Source organism: Gopherus evgoodei, chromosome 1, assembly GCF_007399415.2.
Source record: "Gopherus evgoodei ecotype Sinaloan lineage chromosome 1, rGopEvg1_v1.p, whole genome shotgun sequence".
NCBI lineage: Eukaryota > Metazoa > Chordata > Testudines > Testudinidae > Gopherus > Gopherus evgoodei.
The window spans coordinates 339,455,899-339,478,388 of NC_044322.1; the positions used below are offsets into that span (position 1 = coordinate 339,455,899).

General features: G+C 41.8%; 1 protein-coding gene across 2 annotated transcripts in view; it reads right to left on the reverse strand.

Moving 5' to 3' along the window:
• The window catches only part of HBP1 (HMG-box transcription factor 1), a 34,673-nt gene that overhangs the window by 11,050 nt on the left and 1,133 nt on the right, over positions 1-22,490 (reverse strand). The window contains exons 2-9 of one of the 2 annotated variants that reach the window (XM_030549334.1): positions 22,391-22,490; positions 16,780-16,972; positions 15,284-15,518; positions 13,890-14,022; positions 12,190-12,301; positions 11,991-12,100; positions 4,979-5,135; positions 3,372-3,516 (exon numbers count right to left, since the gene is read on the reverse strand). In XM_030549334.1, the coding sequence (XP_030405194.1) occupies positions 3,372-3,516; positions 4,979-5,135; positions 11,991-12,100; positions 12,190-12,301; positions 13,890-14,022; positions 15,284-15,518; positions 16,780-16,948 (1,061 nt within the window). In that variant the 5' untranslated portion in view covers positions 16,949-16,972; positions 22,391-22,490. The remainder of the gene's footprint in view (positions 1-3,371; positions 3,517-4,978; positions 5,136-11,990; positions 12,101-12,189; positions 12,302-13,889; positions 14,023-15,283; positions 15,519-16,779; positions 16,973-22,390) is intronic. The other variant, XM_030549279.1, reaches the window with a different exon arrangement.

Consider the following 22,490-nt stretch of genomic DNA (forward strand, 5'->3'; position numbering starts at 1 on the left):
CTCCTTTTGGAGCTTTCTTTCATTTCTGCTTTGGACCTTAGTCCACCTTCTGTTTTTGTCTCTGTTAACACTCAAGGCAGGTGATTGAACTCAAGGCCTGGTGTGTGATGGTTGCTGGCAGTGACAACTCATTTATGGACCTTGAGTGAATAGCACATGGGAGAGTACAACCACTACTTCACCCACAAAGTGACTCAGAGCCCAAAGGCCAGAGAGGAAAAGTGGAGTCCAGGGGGCATCTGAGCCTTACCAGTGGGAGCCAATCCTGCAGAAACCAACAGGGCACCAAAGCTCACCACACGGTAATAAGGGCCAGGTCTGCTCTGGCAGCGTATGTAGGGCCGGGTAGCTTCCTCCCTGACTTTAGTGTTTCCTTCTGCCAGAGGCTGTCAGCAGACTCAGGCAAAGATCACTGCATCAGTTCACCTTTTCAAGTGACAACCATGACATCTAGAAACAATGGTTTTTAAATGACAGCTTAGATTCCTACATCACTAAATCAGCTTAAATTCCTACATGCCTTACTCAAACCCCAGTGAAGAAGAATTAAGTTGAGGCTGCCAGTGGAACCCAGCAGAGATAGCTAAATGTATTTTGAACATCTATTCTATACAATTTACGGTGAGTGGCATCTGATTCTCGTTTCTCAAGTTGCAAGTGGGCAGAGTTCGGTTTGTGGACAAAATCTGGGAGAGCACTTTTTTCCTTCAATTTGAGCCCTAACTAAGCCCCATCAGTATTTATGTGAAGTTTTAGTATAGTATTTAAGATTATACATACTTTTGTATAATATATATTATAAAAGAGTCAGTAGAACTTCATCGTTAAGGTTGTGTTGAAAATTGAACTTAAAGAAGGACTAAAGTCTATATAAACGTGTTACTCATTTACATTTTTATTATACACAATATGCTTCAGTGTATTTCATATTATGAAAAACAGAGCATCTCCATAAACCTTCCAGAAAAAACCTGTAGTTCATTTGTAATTTTTTATATTAACAGCAAATATAAAAAACACACTACTCACAGAGACTAACATTATAAACAATGTCTTCATAAACAACTGCTTTAGGCACACTTTTGTACTTATATAGCAACTTTCACTGAAAAATTAACACAGATACATGATTTAATTCAATTGATACAGTACATGATTTAATTCACAGCTGATAATCTTCCACCCTCTAGTGGCAGAAGTGTGAGAATTCCACCATTAGAGATGAGGTGGGTGAGGTAATACCTTTTATTGGACCAAAAAAATTGTTTAGCATAAGTAGTTAATACATTTCAAGGACCATTCAAGGTGAAGTGGCCCGTTAACACCGCTCAGTCACAGGGAAGAAAGGAAGGGGTGGAAGGGAAGCAGCTGGGGAAGGTTGTTAATGGGTTACAGGTTGTTGTAATAAGCCATAAATCTAGTGTCTCTGTTCAGTCCATGATTTCTAGGTGTCTAGTGAAGTTATGGATTTAAGCTCCCAGGCTTGTCTTCTGAAAGTGTTGGGCAGGTTTCCTTTGAGGATGAGGAACGAGAGGCCAGCTATAAAGTGATCATTTTGTGAAAAAAGTGTTCACCCACAAGTGATGAGGTGTTTTTGTCTTTTATCCTTTTCCTGTGTGAGTTAGTTCAAGAGTGTAGTGACTGTCTGCTTTCACTCCACATTACTATTGGAGCATTTAGGGTGTTCACTACTTAAGCTAAACAATTTGTTCCACCTTGTATTTAGCAGTGACACTCTGAGTACCTTTCCCAGGCCTGAAGAAGAGATCTGAGTAAGCTCGACTCTCACTAATACCAGTAAAAGGTATTACCTCAACCACCTTTCACTCTAATATCCTGGGACAAACGTGGCTACAACACCACTGCATAATTCCATCATGTTTCATGATGCTCTTAACTGCTTATGTGACATTCAAGTGCTAAGGCCTTTAGCTGATCATAGCTGGGGAAAATATGAATGACTAAATACAATGTTTCTATGCCCTTAAAAAAAGAGGTACCATTCAATTATCACTCTAAAATACCAGCTTGTACCACAAAACTGAATTTAAAATGTGCATAATCTATAAACCCCAATAGTTTTATTTTTAAAATTGAATTTGGCATTTCCATCACCTGCCTGTACTTCCTGGTTGAGATACAGGCTGGAAGTGCTGTTCTGAATAGAAGATCAAAGTAGCATCAGACAGATACCCTGTGACTTGCTTGTCTACAGAGGGGATTTCTTCTCTCCCTTCAGTGCTCTGGGATGGAGAATAGTCATTGTCCAAAATCTGCTTGGAAGAGTAAAGAACTGCAAAAGGGGGAGACGGTGGGGTAAGCTGCTGACAGCCTAGCTTGTCAGCTCAAAGAGAGACAGAGAAATGTGGAAAGGAGCTTTTTGTCTCCCAATGATCCTGCTCCTTCCCCACCTTCCCGCTCCCAGGACAGCTTGAGCCTGGAGTGTTTTGTTTTTAACTTTCTCTGCTCTGCTGCCCGCAGCTGTTGCCTCATGATCTCTTCACTGCTTTACTCCTTTTGCCCAAAGAACTAGATAGGGCCTGATAAGTGTCCAGACAGGGGACAGGCATTTTTTTTATTTTTCCTTCATCCCCAGCAACCCTGATGCTTTTTCAGTAGCGGTTTTAGTCCAAAAAAATGGAACAGGAAACTTTAGTAGTACCAATAAAGAAACTGAAAGTTCAAAGTGATCACTGGACCATAATCTGCTGCTGAAAGGGAAGCTGCTAGGGTAATGGGGATAAAGATGGGGTTCATATCAGCTAGAGAATCTAGGAAGAAAGAAGTATGGGAAAATCAGTTTGCTCAAAACTATTTTTTCCCTCTTCCTTCTCTGCAGAATCCTCAAAAAACTGATTAGACAACATTTAAAATAAAGGAACCATATTCCAGGAGCAATAAAGCCGTGTCATATTGGTTGGTTCTCTGGTTACTGGTGAACTGCTCAGATGGCTAAAGACAGTGGGATGTATACGAAGCATATGCCAATAGCCAACTAATGCACCTTGTAATGGCAAATAGGTTATCCAGCCTACGTTACTCCCCCACCCAATGTATGACTATTCCATACAGTATATTTTCTAGTGCTTTATCTGGTCTAGTTTGAAATGTCCTAAATGGGTCTACCACCACTTTCTTTGTGAGACTATTCCATAGACTAATAGATTTCACCATCGGAAAGGTTTTCTGACATTTTGCCTGAAGTCTTATTCTATTTATACCCTCTTGTACCATCATAAATAATTCCTCTCCCTCCTGGGGGCACATCTTTCACATACTGGTAGATTTACATGCCCACAAGGTTAATGCAACTTTTCTTCTGCATAAAAATGTCACAGAAAAGCAATGACGCCATTTTATCCAGAAGTTACCTTTTAAATGTATCAAAAACACCTGAATCATCAAAGTTAATGGCATCAGGGTGTCCTGGAGGTAGACACATATCTCCAATATGCATTTCACAGCATGGAATGCCATGCTGAACCACAGTCAAGCTTGGATAGAAAGAAGACCAACCTGCAGGGGTAAAGAATTAAATTAGACAAATAATCTAGTGAGGGCTAGCTCTGATGTCTTGGCAGAGATCAATCATTGCCAATCCCACCTGGCAGAGAGCACAAAAGAAAATATGGGTTTCCCAAAAATGCATTTCAAATATTAGTCCAGATAAAGTTTTTATTTACCTTTTTCCCCAAAAGCAAAATCAGAAACTTCTGCTTGTGTAATTACTGATGTAGTATCAGAGGGGTAGCTGTGTTAGTCTGGATATATAAAAGCAGCAAAGATCCTGTGGCATTTTATAGACTAAGATGTACTGGAGCATGAGCTTTCGTGCTCATTTTTACCTCGTTTACAAGCTTTTTATCCAAGCAAAAAAAGAGCAGAAAACCAAACCAAGTAACCATTTTACCAACTTTAAGGGCATGGCTACACTTGCAGATATAGAGCGCTGAGTTAAACCAGCCCACGGACAGTGCAGTAGGGAATGTGCTGCAGTGTGTTCACACTGTCAGATTCAAGCACACTGGCGTGGCCACATTAGCAGCTCAAGCAATGCCAGAGAGCAATGCATTGTGGTAGCTATCCCAGCATGCAATTGGCTGCAACGTGCTTTTCAAATGGGGGGGTAGGGTGGAGTGTGACAGGAGGTGTGTTGTGTGTGTATGTGAGGGGAAAGAGAGTGAGTTACTGAGGGGCTGAGATCACATCAGCATGCTGTCTTGTAAGTTCAGACAGCAGCAACCCCTCCCTCCCCTGCCTCTCTCTCTCTCTCACTGACAGCAAGCAGCATTCCACACTAATGGTTGCTTTGTCTCGGATCAGATAAGCATGCTGGCTGTCAGAAAAGGAGCTTTGAAAGGGCATATCCACATTCCTGCAGCCAATTCCAAAACAATGACAAGAGTGGCCACGGGACTTAAGGGGATTATGGGACGTTTCCCAAGGTCAGTCATAGCGCAGTAAGGCAACACCTCGTTCACACTGACGCTGGGGCGTTTCAGCTGAGGCGCAGCAAGCATTATGCTTCTTGTGGAGGTGAATTACCAGGAGCACTCCAGCTGCAGAGTCCAGGCGCTCTAAGTGCCTTGTCAGTGTGGACAAGTCGTGTGTTAGTGCATCTGGGGCTGCTTTAATGCGCTCTAACTTGCAAGTGTAGCCAAGCCTTAAGTGTCACATTTAGATATAGGAAGCGTAAGTAGCCTCCCTTATTTGCTCTCTCTCTCTCTTTTTGCCTTTTCTGTGCTCTCTATCGTATTTGCTAAACCTTTCAAGAAGAGACAACACATACAACATTTCTACCAACTTTATTGTTCAAATTCCGGTATTTCTTTCAAGCAGATTTAGAGAAACATGAATGGGGAATATTTCTGCTTTCAACTACTGCAGGAGATGGTTATGAGATTTACAGATATTGTCTCAGAAGAATTTATTACATAACTCCTGAGAGTTTTGTTGTACACATACAATATTTTCCTACCTTTATTTTTAACATAAAATGGGTGATCCAATCTGCACTCTACGGTGAGCAAGCCATCTTCCACTGTACCAGGATCAAATGTCAACTTCAATACTGACTCACCAAATGAAATACTTTCTTCGTGAGATATCAACTTCAAACCATCAGAACCATAGTCCTAGAAACACACATATGCTTCATATTTTTCAGAAAAATTTAAAACTGTGGATACTGCAAATATATCAGTTTTCTGGCACACTGAAAAATACCAGCATTCAAAGGGTTAGAAGAACCCCACAAATTAATAAGAGATTATGCAACATTCAGAACACATCTATAGGTACTCTTTTCAGTTGTTTTATGTTCGGGTGCTCAGACACTATAGTGGACAGACTCAATATGCATCTTTTACAAGCAATGGTTACCTACTGTGGTACTTCGAGATGTGATGAAGCCGTGTATTCCACTCAGGTGTGTGTGTGCACAGCGCACCAGAGCCAGAGAATTTTGCCTAGCAGTACCATTGTCACAGCCCAATGGCCCCCTCCCCTTAGGGAGTCCCCTAGGAAGGTAGATCAACACTGTATGTTGCTAATGCTGTTGCAAGCATCACAAAGCATTTTGGGGAGAGTTAAAGGGTGTGAGTGGAGAGTGGAAGATTCCTTTGCAGGAGTCCGAGAGGCCAAGAGAGGGGGAGAAGAAAGAAGAATGCAGAGAACAGGTTAACTCAACACTGCAGCTAGCAATCTCAGTCAAGAGAAGAAGCTGACTCCAGCCCAAGGCCAGCTGCTACCTGCCAAGACAGAAGTGGGGGGGAAGTCCAAACCCCATCCGCCACCTTCCCCAGCCGTGAGAAAGGAAAGCTGTCAAACAAAATGCGGGGCCAGGAAAAGGAGCGAGACCAGCCAGGAACAAACAGAACTGTCTCACGGCCCTGAAACCGGTGTGTTTTGGGAAAAGTTGAAGAGACCACAGAAAGCCGGTTTGGACTGGCACAAAGAGCACCAGGAGCAGAGTTCCCCAGATGAACCCTCACCTCAAGGAGCCCAGGACTTAAAACCCTCCTGAAAGCTGAAGACACTCAGAGCACAGCAGATCCTTGGACGACCTGGGCCCAGGACAGCACTCCCATCCACCTTCCCAACCCCCTCTTCTTCTGATGTTACACCCAGACTTGGCCACTCTGGGTCATGCATGTGTGAGTATGAGAGTGGGTTAAGGCTTGGGGCATTAACGCTTTCTATCTTCCCCGAGTGACATGACAGCATTCTCAGCACTCTTTGCTGTTATTTTACTATTTTATCAATAAAGCTTTAAAATTTAGACATTTGGTGTGCCTCATCATCTCCTCTCCAAAAAAGATCCTTTGGCCCCAGCCTGATCAACTGTGGCCTCAGGAAGACTGGTAATGAAAAATCTGTCACACCATATTGGGGGCGGGGGCCCACTTACACCTCGTGCTCATAGCTCCTCCCCTGGCTGTATGAGATGGCGCCACTTCGACCCCCTTCAGTTCCTTCACACTGAACACCAAGACTGTACTCCAGTGCAGAGGGGACAAAGGGTGGGTTGTGGAATACACATCTGCATTACAACTGGGAGAACCATAGATACAGTAAATAACAGTTTCTTCTTCTTTGAGTAAATGCAGCTGTGTATTCCACTTGGGTGAGTCAAAGCAGTATCCATTCCAGAAGGTGGGGTTCGGAGTCTACTAAACAAGAATTGCAGGACTGCCCTACCAAAACTTGCATCTACTCTGGAAGATGTGATAATGGCATCACGGTTCATAAATGTGCATAGGGATGACCATGAAGCAGTCCTGGGAAAGTCCAATATTGAGATGTCACAAAGGAATGCTACTGACATTGCTTGCACTCTTGCAGAATGAGCTCACACTCACTGAGGAGACATAGCTGAAGTTATTTCATATGCAGTCTTGATACAAGATCTTACCCATTTAGAGATCATCTGTGAAGGGACAACTTGACCTACCATATAATCTGGAACAGCTACCGAACACTGCACTTCCTCCTCACTCAGCCAGAAAGTAGCTACGCCATGAGATGCAGGGAGCTCAGTGGGGGACGTAAGGTGCGACCAGGTTGGTTTGGAGAGGAAGGAGTCTGGGGGGTTGAACTGACAACATAAGGAGATCAGAAAACCAATACTGCCGCCTTGGCCACATTGGGGCAATGAGAATTAGCTTGCCCTAGTCCTCTTTCATCTTGAGGATGACTGGGATTGGAGGAAACGTGTACAGGAGCCAACTGTCAGCTGAGCTGGAAAGTGCTGGACAGAGAGCCTGGACTGAGAGAGCAGAACAGTGGACATTTCCTGTTGTCCCTCACAGCAAACATGTCGATTGTCAGAATGCCCCACACTGCAAAGATGACGTGGAGGATACTTGTCTTCAGGGACTACTTGTGACTCAAGTAAAAATTCCTGCTGAGATGGTCTGCAAGATGATTCTGGACACTGGGCAAGTGGTTGGCTATCAGAGCGACACTCTCATCAATGCAGAGCTGTCACAACCTGACTTCCTCTTGGCAGAGCATCCTGGAATATGCACCTTCTTGCCTGTTCATATAATACATCATGGTATTGTCGATAAGTATGTGATCCATGAGCCCCTGATACAGTCCAAAAAAGCGTGACATGCACTGTAGATGGGCCGAAGTTCCACAATGCTGATATATGGTGAGGACTCCTGCTCCAACCACAGATCTTGAACCAACCCATCAGGGAGGCATCGGTGACAACAGACCTGGTTGGTAAGGGCCAGACAAAGGGAATGCCCCAACAAATGTGCTCCAGAAGTGCCCACCACTGCAAGGAGTCCAGGAGTTAAGAATCAGATAGTTAACTGTCCTGAGCCACATCTAAAGTGGGCAAAGATGCAACTTTGCAACCTGGGCCACCTGCATCTATGAAAATGTGTGGCCCAAGAGCCTCAGGCACATCCAATCTCATGGAAGGCTGAGACTGCAGACTAAAGCAAAGGTAGTGAATCACCTGAATGAAGTCATACAGCAAAAATACTCTCAAGGTGTTTAAGATGAGACGCAGATGGTTGAGCGAGTGCAGTGTAGCGCTGACATGAGAAAGGTCTTCCTCTTTGGATCTGTCTCTCATTAACCAGTCATTCAGATACGGGAAGATGTGGATTCCTTTCCTCTGGAGGGACAGTCACCATATAGTCAAAACCTGAGGTGCAGAGGAGAGGCCAAAGGGAAATGGTGCTTTGTTGCAACAAATCAAAAGAATTTTTTGTGGCTTGGCAAAATCGTAACCACGAAGTCCAGAGCAGCAAACCAGTCGTTTTGAGACAGCACAGGGAGAATAATCGATGAAGTTCCAAATGGTCAGTCTATGTATCAGACATATTTATTGAGGCTGCAAAGGTTGAGACAGGGTCTTACCTCTCCCTTGGATTTGGGTACCAGAAAGTACTGGGAATAGAAACCCTGACCGTGGCATTCTGGAGGAAGCTCTTCCATCGTTCCGAAAGCCAGAACAGTGTGAATCTGCTTGAGGAGCAGTATCTCATGAGAGGGGTCCCTCTATGACGGAGGATAGAAAGGCACTGCATGGTACAGCCTGATTTGATGGTGCTTAAGACCTACCTGCCAGTGGTGATTGAGCCCCAAGCATTTTGAAAGCGAGTTAGCTTGTCCCCAAAGGGAGGAGACAGGGAGAAGGGAGCGACAACTGGAAACTGCTCCAGACTAAAAAGAATGAAAGTTGGCACTTGGGGGCGGGTGGAAGGGAGGCAGGGTAAGGCATGTCAACTGGCCGAACCCCAGACCTGAATGCCTTCTTTCTCTGGGACCTATGCTCCTTTCTAGGGAAAGGAAAGGCTCCCCAAATGCGTACTACGGATGATACTTTTGCTGCTGCTGCCACCCATCGTAGTGGTGCCTCTGCACTGCCGGGATATACACCCCCATGGACGGTAGAATAGTTCTAGAGTCCTTGAATGAGTGCAGAATATTGGCTGTCAAAGGGCAAATCCTCTATGGTCTGCTGCACATCGGGAGCAATGCCCGAATTTTGCAGCCAAGGTGTCCTTCTCATGGTCACTGCTGAGGCCATCACTTTGGCCAAAGTATCCATAATGTCCAGCACAGACTCCAATGAAGTCTTAGCCACCAAGCAGCCTTAGGTAATAAAAACCCAAAATTCTTCCCTGGAGGCTTTGGGCACTTGGTCTGTAAACTTAAGACACAGATATCCAGTTCACAAATCTTACTCGGACAGCAATATGCATCTGCAAAGAAAAGGAGGTTAAATCTTTCTACCCATCAGGTCTATCCATTCAATGTCCTCATCCTTGGAAGTGGACTTAAATCTGCCCTCCTGGGCTCTATTGTTCACTATGGTTACAACCAGGGACTTTAGCGCTCTATGCAAGTACAAATCCGAAATCTCTGCACTGGAACAAAGCAACGTTTCTCCATGTGCTTCATAGAAGGTACTGAAACCAGCATGCTCCAGAGCAGAAGTTCTCAAAGTGGGCGGTGGACCCCCATGGGGTGCACAGAATGGATTCTGGAGGGTGGGAGAAAGCTTTAGGGGAAAAAAAAAATCAAACAAAAAAACAAAGAACACCTTACTGCGCACATTTTACCCACAGCAATGAATAACTAGCAAAGCTAATCCCTCCAGACATATCAGGTCCTCAGATGGTGCTGTGCATCTGACTCTAGATGGCACTGTGCATTTTGATGGATTTCTGTTAAGCTTGCATAGCATTATACAAAGTCACTGTTATCTGTACATTAACTAATTTTGCTGCGACACAGCGTTCACATTTAATTGTAAGCATGGAACACAATTGCAATTTTGCTTTTGCTCCTTATTAAAATGGATCATTGGCTCATTCATGCAACAGAAAGAAAAAAAAAACTCAAGTGAAAAACAAAGCAAAAACTGGTTCAAGTGAAGCACCCGGGCCACCACATATATTGATATACGTACTTGTGGCGGTGAGGGGGCATAAACTACTACAGATACAAAGAAGGGCAGCACAATCCAATAAGTTTGAGAACCACTGCTCCACAGAACCCTAGCAGGCTCTATGAGTACATCATTAATAGGGAGGGCAACTCTCTAAGGAGCAGATAGCAGCAGAATATTCAACAACTTATGGGTATTCTCCTGAAGGAACTCTTGCTTCAATATGCGAGGAAGCAGCCACATGCCGCAAAAGGTCCTGGTATGCCTTGAAATCCTCTGGTACTGAAGGAGAGGAAGAGCCGGGAACCATGGAATTGTCTAGGGATAAAGATGAAGCCATTAACTGCCAGAGTTGGATCCTGATCCAGGAGAGTCAGATCTGGATGGGACAAGTCTGGAGGCTCTGGAAGCAAAGGTTCACTGATGCCTGGTCCTGTGGCAGATCAACGGTGATCTCACTTTAGAGTTAGATGAGGAGATGGACCTCTGCAACCAAGAAGCGCCCCACAGATTCCAGGGAGACCACTGGTATGGCCACTGGTGGCCAGTAGGTGCCAGGCCAGGGGCCCCATCCTGACCACAAATCACATACCAATCCTGGTAACCACAGCACTCCACCCCCAATGCTACTAAGGTAATGGAAAGAAGGAAGAAACCGATCTGGACACCAAGGAATGCCGGGCTTCCGGAGATTAAAGGTGGAGCCAGCCCAAAGGGGGCGAGCAACAAGTCTGACTCATTTATAGCCCAGAATGAAGAGAGAACTGATGCTGATGGTGGAAATGTTACAACCGGCACCAAATATGCCTCCACTGTGTTCTGAGCTGGAAGCACTGGTTCACCACAAAGTTGGCAGATGTACCGAGGTGACTGATGGTCCCAAAGTGGAAGGTGGTGAGTGCAGTACCAACCGCAGGGGAGCTGAAGCAGTTTCCTGATGCCAAGTCTGGCACCAGCCCCACTTCCACCAATTGTAGAAGGGAAACACTGGGGTGCAGTGCTGATGGATCCAAAGGTTCAGCTGCCTGCTTAGCCAATGGGGCTATAAACAATGCAAGCCCTGACAAAGACCTGGAGCAAGGACAAACTCAGGACAGAAAACCAGAGGAGCCACTTGATAGGCCACCAGCGCAGAAACAGTCAGTGCCACCATTGCCCTTGTCGGTACCAAACTCAATGGATGCCCTGTGGCCAGAGCGTAGTCAATGGTAAGGGGTTCTCTGACCTCCCTGCACTGTACCCGGGAGTGGTTGACGGAACCTGCGCCAATCTGCACATTGGCATTCACACTGTGCTAGTCTGTGCTCCTTCTGGAGGAGGCGGATGATCTTGAATGGCCTCGACTGGTCTTATTTGATCTTTTCGTTGGGGCACCTTAGGGGGAACAACTCTTCCATCTGCTCCAGACAGCCCTCTCAGAACCCAAAGGCAACCTCCGATCCAATGCAGGCCTCAGAGCTGAAGCAAGTCACATGGCCTGTTCAAGCCGGTGCAGCTTTAGAGTAAGATCCCTCACCACCTGAATCCGTATCGTAAACAATTTGCAAACAAACACTCCTTGACATGGACTTCGCCTAAGCACAGCAAGCACTGCGTGTGGGGACTGTTGACGGGAACTGCTTCCTTATATGACAGATAATGTTTAAATCCTGGTAAGGGCATCCCCAGGGAAATACTTCAACTAATGCTAACTAACAAGAAATGAAACTAACACTATACTAAGGATACTAATTAACTATATACAAACTAGAAAAAGTCACTAAGAAATAGAGAGGTTGTGAACCACACAGAAATTTGACTCCAGCCACAGATGACAAGAAGGAACTGAGGGGGGTCATGGCAGCACTGACTTATATAGCCACGAGAGGGTTCACGAGCACCTGTCTTCTATGGGTACTGCTAGGCAAAATTACCCAGCTCCAGTGCACTGGGCACACAGACACCTAAGCAGGATACACAGCTGCATCTACCAAAAAAAGAACCCTCTTGATGCAACAAGACGTGGATAATGTTGCACACAATATAAGCACTGTGCTACGGTTACTGTAAAGGATTCAGTACATTAAAGAACTACCTTGTAAGTTCCCATTAAATCGTCTTCATTTTCACAACCTTCAGCTCTAACAAAATGTTCAACGGTCTGCCATTCTTTGTTGTGTCCTTTGTGAAAGCATAAACGTGTGCCTGACATTTGAAAAGAAAAGGTCAATAAGTTTCTGTCAAAAGAAGCAGCTGTTATTAAAAAAAGGATCCTACAATGAATGCTATTTTACCTTTTAAAAAACAGTGCCAAACAGTTGAGGGCCAAGAATGGCACCATCCTAGATCGTCGTCGTCTGAAAGCGATGACATGCAGAAAATACCAGACTCTGATTCACTACTTGCCTATTCAGAAAACAAAAATATATAAAATGATTTAACACATCTTTAGGGCTAATTCTGAATATATTTATGCATGTGCTTAACTTTTACACATTGACTTCAAGCTGAGAATTGTAAAACGAGGATTCCTTGGAAATAGGGATACAAAGGCTCAAGGAAAGGGGAGGAAATCTGAACCAGTGCTCAGTTTCATGCTTGACTATTTGAGGAACAGAACCATCATCTTTCTGGCCAAAGTCTAGACACCATTTTTTTTCAGAACCCTTCAACTCCATTCCTCAGTCAGCTACAGGGAACACTTCTGCAAAACCCAATGCATCCCATCATCCCACAATGTAGCTAAATGTTGTCAGTCTCCAGGGCGTCATACTCTTTCCACTAAAGCCAATGAGAGTTTTGACACTGAGTTTAGTGGGAACAGGATCAGACCCAAAGACCAACAGACAGGAGTTAAAGCTAAAAAACACACATGGCAATCTATGTTCTCTGCAGAGTCGTGCAGCAACCTCTCAAGGCCGTGCAGGCAGGCGGGGAGAGGCACCTCTCCCTCGGCCCTGCCAGAGCAGCTGGGGAGAGGAGCCCCTCACTCAGCCCAGCCCAGCCCCACTGGAGAGAGGTACCCCGCCCCCTCTCAGCCCCGCCAGAGCTGCCCTGCCGGGGAGAGGAGCCCTGCCACCAGCCCAGGTCTGCCGGAGCTACTGGGGAGATGAGCCCCTCCTCCAGCCCAGTTCTAGCAGAGCTGCCGCAGTCGGGGAGAGGCGCCTCTCACCCAGCCCCGAGCTGCTGTGGTGACAGAAGGCGGGGAGGGGGGTAGTGGGAGGAGGTGAGAGGAAATCGTCTCTCCCCACGGCAGCCTGCACCCCAAACTCCTCATTCCCGGCCCCATCCCAGAGCCCGCACCCCCCACACCTCAACCCTCTGCCCTGAGCCCCCTCCTACACCCCAATCCCCTCATGCCACCCCAGAGCTGTACCACCAAGAACCCTCACCCCCCCTGCACCACCCCGGAGCCCCTTCCCACACTCCAAACCCACCTATGACCATACTGGTGCACATAAAATTCTTTCTGCACATGGACGTAAAAAATTAGAGGGAACGCTAATGGCAATGTAGAGCATAATCTTGAGGCTGGTCCTTTGTTCATATCTTTAAAGGTCTGAGGCATCGCTCTTTCACAATATCAACACGTGCAGGTTCAAAATACAATAATTAAATGACAAGAACTTCTTATTTCCTCCTCTGCATTTCCTACTCTGTGTTTTAGATTGTAATCTCTTTGGGTAACAGACTTATCTTTGTGTCATGTACAGCCACAATGTTAGTGCTAAAAAAATGATAATGGGGAATCTAGCTTACAATCAGGGCTTTGGAGCTGTGCTCCGGCTCCGCTCCAGGCAAAAACCTGCAGCTCCACTGCTCCGGAGCTGCTCTGGGCTCCAGCTCTGGGCTCCGCTCCAAAGCCCTGCTTACAATAGGAAGGATTTTAGGCATGTATACATTTTTATTCTTGTACTTTCTTCTGTTTCTAAAAACTTTTGCCTGCCTGTCCTGATTCTTCACATACTTTAACAAGCATTTCGGGACAACTCACCCTTTCATGTCTGACTGGTGTTTCATCTAAGTGATGCTTAGAGAAGCTGGGATCACTCTTTGAGGATCCTGGTGGAGGACGTGCATAGGAATGTAAACTTTTGCTTGTTGCTATTATATGAACAGGAGATGATCTACAATGAAAAATTATTTTTTATTACAATAAAACTTGATATTTTGGCATCACAAGATTATGCTAATATTACTCTAAATAGATTTTTTTTACAATTCTTTTTCATATATACATTTCAATCCAAAAGATAATACTCTTTGTCTACAACCAAACTTTGTGCATAAGCATCTTGCCTGTGTTCATATTTTACACACAAACAGCCACATACAGACACAGCTTTCCCTTACACACAGTTGAATTTATCATTAAATCATAACATCCAAAATAGGCAGACATTTAGCACATTGTGTAGGAGCAATTTAATACCCATGTTTAATGATTTAACTTGGGTTCTTAAGTTTCTATATATGTAGTCACTAGGCAACCTCTACTCCATAAGTCACTTCATTTACCATACCCCATGGAAGTCTTCACGCTTTCATCACACAATTATTTTCAGTTTTTCTCCTGTAATTATGACTTTGGTCCATACCTTTCCTTAGCATCTCAGCCAATTTCTAATACAACCAGGTATGCATGGAAATAACAATGCAGGAAGTTTTTTAAAAATGACAAGATCATTCCTTACCCAAATGAGAAGTTAATCTAAAAATACAATATATTGTCATAGTTCTGCTGCTGCTGCTGCTTCATTCCCACACTCATATGTGGAAGGACTGGCACTGCATAGACTGGAGAGCCACATGAAACAAGCCAACACCCCAGATTCCAACTAAACCTGCAGAGCAGCTTTCAATCTAAGCACCCTTTGCCACAAGTCTGGTTTGCTCTCATGCTATGCTTGTGACACAAGGTATGTCTACAGTGCAACTGGGAGGTATGATTGCAGCACCTGTAGACATACTCAAGCATGCTTTGATCTAGCTAGATCAATGCTAGTTTGGGTATGTCTACACATGCTGCAATCACACACCCCGATTGCAATGCAGAAATACCTATAGTCTCTCATACAGCACCACAGCAGGATGAGTATATTCTGATCTCTTTGTGGTGAGAGACTGCCTAGCACTGTTCAACTTCATCCCACAAAGGCAATTATGAAGCTGCTGCAACAGGCACTAAAAGGAGTCCCATGCTGTATTCTGGGAAAGGAATGTGGCTATCATGCAGGAATGGGAAGATCAAAAATAGGGTTAAAATAGGGAATGCTCAGAGCTTCAGTTTGGGACATAGAGCCCTCTGAGGAACAAAGGAAATGTTTGTAACAACATAAACAATATTGCATATTTTGGAACTAAAAGAACCAAAATTAATGCCTGTACCTGTTATAAAAAGAACACTGCATGAGAGGACTCTGTGGACTAGTGGCTATGTTTGCCAGTTCTGTCAACCAGTTCACCCCATTTTCACAAGAATAAGCATTTTCTGAATTGTTATTCGAGGTATGCTGGTTCCATGAAGGCCCTGAATATTCTTGATGTGAAATATCTGTACCAAGCTGAAAGAGCGCAGTTGGGGTAGAATCAGTCTGAACAGCCTGTAGTTCAGGAAGATCATCTACAAACAAGTACAAAAGAAATCATGTTTTTTCCCCTGGCTGAATTTTACTTAATTATGGATAAAAGAATCTGTGGTGAACAAAAGGAGAAGGGACACAGTAACTTAAAAAAACTTCTAAATAGCAATTATCTGTGCTTCTCAAATCCTTTTCTCATCTATATTACTTATATAGGGCTGCAGATGTGACACTATAGAATGGTTTTCTAAACTCCTATTTTTACTTTTAGGCAACAATTTTAATAAAAAAATAAACTGAACATATCCTTTCAAAGATCAAGTTTCATGAACACAAATAAATACATACAAAAGGGGTTCTGATAGCAAATGCAGTATTTTTTAGATTTAACTAGAACAACGTGGGGGGGGGAAATAGCATCAGTTTCAGCCTGATGAATCAGTAAATTAATTTGTGTCTTTACACTACACCACTTAAAATGTTCAATGAATATCAAGCACTACAATCTAACTGCTTTAACAGGAAAGCTTATACAAAACTATAAACATCCAGGGCTATTTCTGACAAAGTTTCACAGCTAATCTGGAGAGAGATATCTCAGAAGCCATGAACGCAGCAATTATTTATACATATGAACAGTAGCCTTCACATTTTAAACATTCTTGCAAAATCAGACTCCCCCCTTTGATATTTAAGTTCTTACTGCCGTCAATATACACTCTACTCCTGTCATTTAATAACACTATTGTACTTCATGTACTGAACTACTGTGTAACTTTATATAACGTGAATATTTTATTAATTACACATTATTCAATTATTTATATACTGCTTTTCTTGAACATGATAGCAATTAAGCTAAATGTTCCTCTAGACCAGAATCTGCATTTGGACTTGGACCTAAGAGACGAGATGTGAAGCTTTGTCTGTCTGTGTACTTCTACCCCAACAAAAAGAACTTCACTGGAAGTTGTGAGCAGAAACTTACAGCCCTGAGTTAAGAAAGCAAGTTTCTGTCAACATCTGCTTGTATGTGAATGGGGCAGGAGCTGGGGATAGGCTAAACAGGGAAACCATTGTGCCTTAGGACTGTAAGATGGCATGATACATCAACTATCGTACCATGCGTATTTCCTGCAATAATAAAAAACAAAAGTAAATCTAGAAAGAGGAAAATTCTGTCTGATTCTGCTGTTACTCCATGTGTGTAACTTGCATGGACTTCAACAGGAATTTCACACATGGAGCAACTACAGAATTGGGCCCTTTATGTAACTTTTAGAAAGCTATTAAATTCTTTACCAAGCTCCATGTGCTCATCACAGGATGCATATCCAGGAGAAGATGGCAGGTTCTCATTACATTTCAGTAACTCCAATGACTCAGTCATTCCTGAAGTTCTCTTGTCCACTACAAACAGGAGTTTCTGTACGGCATTAGGCATTTGATTCGTCTTCACTTCCCACACCATGTTAGGATGCTTCAAATTTTCTGACTTTGAAAAGACACAAAATTACACACACACAAAAATTACGTTATGTTATGTGGCTTCATAGACAAATTGTAGCCTTATCACCAAGCCCTCCCTTATCCAAAATCTTATCTACTTCTTTTATCTAACTTCTTGTATTATCAAAACGCTAAGTTGTACTGGAGAACAAAAAGACAATTTTAGTAAGTTTCATTACACATTTTAATTACACTGACAGCTTGCTTTCTTCATTTCCTAAAATCTTGGTGCTGTAACATTTAACATAAAAGGAATACTACTAAATGTTAGTACCAACTGTGAGAGGAGCAGGTGGTTATTCTGCACAACTGCTGTTTCCTAAAGATTAGAAACCTTTCTTTTTTAGTTATAATAATTTGGTTTATTTGCTGGTCTAAAGGTAAAAATGGACTAAAGCCACTGTAACATGATTCGTGACTACTTTCAAAAAGTATCACTGAAAAGGTAATCATGGGTGTTTTATAACAGGGCAGAATACAAAGAGATGGATAGCTGACTAAATTCCAAGACACAAGACAACTAAATGTGCACCCCATATGCACTATAATTATTTGAAGAATAATCTTCCCTCTGCTCTATGTATATTGAAAACTGCCATCTGAAAATGGTTAGGCAGGTTGTGGTTGAGATTACCACAACTCACTGGCTATAAACTGTGCACGCAGCAAGTCTGTGCTAAAATAGCCTATTTTTGTTACTGTACCTCCCTATGAACTTGTTTCATCCACCTCACACCCTATCTTTTAGATTGTATACTCTTCGGGCTGACTGTTATTTACTATGTACAGTGACTAGCACAATGGGGCCCTGACCTGGCAGAGGTCGCTACATGCTACCACAATATAAATAATAAAACCTGACAATAATAATAGGGAAGATTTTCAAAGGCATACAGGACAGTTAAGCCTAACTCTCCCATTTGTGCCTTTGAAAATCAACCACAACCACACTACAAATAGAGTTCTGCTACCACAATTAAATTATTTGACACTATTGCACACTTGTCTTATTTTCATTTATTGCCAGTTTTGGCATGTCTACTAAGTCATTAATGTTTTCTTTAGTGGGGAAACACGATGGCAGAGGCACTTTTGGGGCCATGGGTATCCTTTACCATTTATTATTATTTATATTACTGTAGAATCTGTGTCCTTTCAAGCTGAGGTGAGCTAAACAGGACTTCTAATTGCCTCACATATACATTCAACAAGAAGGATGGCAAAATAATGCCCCGTGGTATTCTGCATAAGAGGGATTTCAGAAGCAGAAGAACAATTGCCAATAACTACCCACAGGAAGCTTTCATTAAGGCCTGATCCAGCTATCATTGGAGTCAGTGGGAGTCTTGTCATTTATTTCAATCAGAGTTGTCCGATACAATTAAAAAGTTGCACAGCCACATGAGCAACACTATCTACCCTTACTAGAAACCACATCCTTGTCAGCAATACTTTGTGGTCAACAGCATCAATCTAGTTATGTCTAGTATTAAGCAATAATTTGCCTCAAGTCACCTAATCAATATTTTGCCATCATCTTGCTCCGCACTCCAAATTTGTTCAGCTATGCATTCAGATTTTTCAAGTCAGTTATAATCTAATTACTCAACTCAGACTTGTGCAGCTGAAAGTAGAATTTGTTCTAACAGAGCTTTGAGTGTTCTCCAGGGGACCACACAGTGAAATGGAGAAAGTGACTTATGTGCATAAACATTATTATCTAAGTGCTACATGCATCATGTCATTTTTATTTTACCATCCCTATTTCCTTCCTTCATTCTATATTCTTTCTGGCTTTTCTCCCCCCATCCTCCATTTGGGTCTGGCCCTTCATGGGGAGGTGAGGAAGGGATCACGACAAGGGATCACAACAAATCAGAGCACTCTCTGTTCTTCCAGCTGTTCTCTCTTCTTTTCTGTTTATGCCCTTCTTTTCCTCCCTTCCACCTAGTTTTGCTGTCCCTTGTGTTCTCTCTGCTTCCTCCTTCTCTTCTTCCATGGATTTGGTTTTTTCTCCTTGATTTTTCTGTCCCTGCCAAAATGGCTGAGTTAGTTGCTCCACAGGGAAGATATTTCTCTAAAACAAATGCTAAGTTCATAATAAAATTTACCTAATAAAAGTCAAAGTCTATGATGAATACAACCCGTACAAGGTGCATGAAGAATACATTTTCCAGTCAGCAAATGAGTTAATGTTTCCAGCTCTCAATAATTTTACCCAGACAAAAATCTCTCTGTATGCAAAAGTCTAGAAATGCCTTTGACAAATTAGAAAGAAAAAAAAAGGGTCCAAGTTCATTTTGCAATATTTTATCCTGGTAGATTAAAGTCTGATTTGGGCATCATATGCTTTTTTCTCTCCCCTAGGATGTTACTGTCATGGAATAAACAGTAATTAGCCTGAGAGTACAAATGGTTTTCTTTTTAATTCAGTTTCATGCTCAAAAACATTTGTGATAAACATATTTGCTAGAAGTACAAAATTGTAGCACAACATTGTAATAACATTTTATTTCCTTTGGTCAACAAAGACAAATGTGAATGACTGTATAAATACAACTTTTAAAAATTAGTTGAGTTGTTCATGTTTAAGAAATTGACAATAATTAATAATGAGTTTATTTATTAGGTTATATACCTTCTATTAAAATGGATAAGTATCTCTATGCAAAAAAATGGGGTTCAGTGAGACTTCTTGCAAAGGGTGAGCAACATCTACCAAAGCCACATTGAGCTGGGATGTTTGGGTGAAACTATATCCTGTGGTTTTCCTTTTGGCATTATTTTTCCTCAATCAACTGCCAAAGTCTCAGAAAGTCCAGTAAGACAATATATTATGCCGTATACAGAGTATTTTAGAATTAGACATACTGAACTCCAATGGCTTTATCCAATTCTAGAAGCTGTCTTTTATTCTCTGAGGAGGGTCAGAGTGCTAGTCTACTCAAACCATTTAAATGCCACACATAGGATCCTCTTACCTGTTTGAACTGGATTACAGCATAATTATCTCCAAATGAAAGTTGCATGTACATGCTTAGACATTTTATTTAACCCCCAAATTACTCCTGGATCATGCAGTTCATAGGTCAGATTTTAAGGGGCATTGGAAATCTTTAGGAAGTTGGACAGGAAAGGGGAGCATGTCTACCTACTGCAAGAAATTAAAAATGCTACAAGCTTCTGGGACTGGGACATTGTTTTCATTTTGACTTTTGCATGCTGAACTACCACACTTTAGAAGACATATTAGATAAGTGACTAGGTGTGAATTAGTTGCATAAATTTTAAGGCCAGAAGGGACCATTAATTCATCTTGTCTGACCTCCTGTATATCACAGGCACTAAATTTCATCCTGTTATCCCTGCATTGAGCTCAATGACTTGTGTTTGATTAAGCATATTTTTAGACTTGAAAGTATTCAATTTTTATCAGTAAATGTTGATTTGACCATACACAAACTGACTAGAAAATATTTCCAACTATAATAATCAAAATTTACAGGCAGGCAAAGTAAGAAAAATGCTGCCTGAGAACCTAAAGTTTTATTTAAGAATATTTACTTTGCATATGTTGACATCTGATATTGATAACTCATGTTATAATAGTTATAAAACTTTTACTTTTGGAATCAATCCACCCCTATCATGGCCTGGTTCAGTGGACATATGAAGGGAACAGTTAGAAATAAAAAAGCAATATATAGCAAATGTAGAGAGGGAGACACAGATAGCAAATTGCATATTTTAGAAGTTATGGAGTGTGTAATGTTGATAAGGAAGCTAAAGACAATATTCCATGGCTGGCAAGAGTAAGTACAAAAAAGAGTTTAAGTATCCCAGGAAGAAAGGAAACCGTAGCAATGGTATGAGCTCATTACTAAACTGAGATGGTAGAAGTGTTCATAATGATGCAAAAAAGGCAGAAGTGTACAATAAATATTTCTGTTCTATATTTGGAAAGAAGGATGGTAGGAATCCATATCACATACGGAAGATGAAGTACTTTTCAGCTGATTTTAACTGAGGAGGATGTTCAATAACGTCTAGTGTCCAGATGGATTGATTTAAAATCAAAATGATTTAAATCACTGAATTTAATCATAAGGTTTTCTGCTTGGTGATTTAAATTAAGTTAAATAATTGATTTTAATCTTGTTCTGCAATTGTACTTTTTAGTTATTTTCCTAAAGAAAGGTTATTTTTTCTTGGTTGGTAACCATTAAAACATGTTGATTTGCACCTAAATACACACTAAATTTCATGCTTTTTTTGCTAACCAGGAGAATAAAAACTATATCTAAATTAGAGATTAATTTGAGCAATTTACTTAATTTACTTTTATTCAGATTCTTAATTTTTTACGTTAGAAAACAGTGAATGATGTATCCTAACTGATTAATTTTTTGTGATTTGTGTCACGCTCTATCTGGATGGGAATTAAAACAATTAGATGCACAGAAATGTTTTTTTAAGTTAAATAAAAGTACATTTGCTGTACTGATACATAAAAGTTTATTTAAAAATTATGAAAACATGTTTTACATATAAAACTAACTCATTTATTAAACAACAGAAATATCTGTAGTTAGTGAATTGAACTGATTGTTTCTGGTCACCATGTTCTTCAAGATTTTAGAACTGGTAGCTCATTCTCTCAGACCTTGTTTTTATTCACAGATGGAAGAGGAAAACAAGCTTTGAATTGGCTTCTGAACTTTGAATTAACTAGTCATTGACCAGTGGTTCTCAAGCAGAGGTAAACTACCCCTGGGGGTATGCAGAGGTCTTCCAGGGATACCTCAACTCATCTAGATATTTGACTAGTTTTACACTAGTGCAATTTATGTAGCCTGCTGATGTCAGTACAAACTAAAATTTCATACAATGACTTGTTTATACTTCTCTATATACTATACACTCAAATCTAAGTACACTATTTATATTCTAATAAATTTTATAATTTTACAGTAAAAGTGAGAAATATGCATTTTTTCTGTAGTTTGCTGTGATACTTTTGTATGTTTATGCCTGATTTTGTATGCAAATAGTTTTAAAGTGCAGTGAAACTTAGGGGTATGCAAGACAAATCTGATTACCGAAAAGGGTACAGTACTCTGGAAAGATTGAGAGACACTGACCTAAACTATTTGAATAAACTAAAACAAAAGTAATCTCTCCGCACTGTCAGAAGAGACTACTGTCAAAAGCTAGTTTAACACTCTATACCTGTATTTAATTCAAATTTAAAAAATCAAAAATTGTTTTTCCCCCAAGAAATCATTGAGTATCATCCACCCAAAGTTGTCCTGTGCATTTATGGCTTTTCAGCCAGCTAATAAATTTTTAAGACCCCCCCAATTTCCATTCACATTCTTCTGTCTAAATTTTGCTCATAACTCACCTCAGCCCACACAGGTCCAGAAGCAGGCCATCTCTCCCAGGGCCGCTAGATGGCACCGCGGCCTCACACGTTCCCATTCTCCAGATTATGATGAACTGAC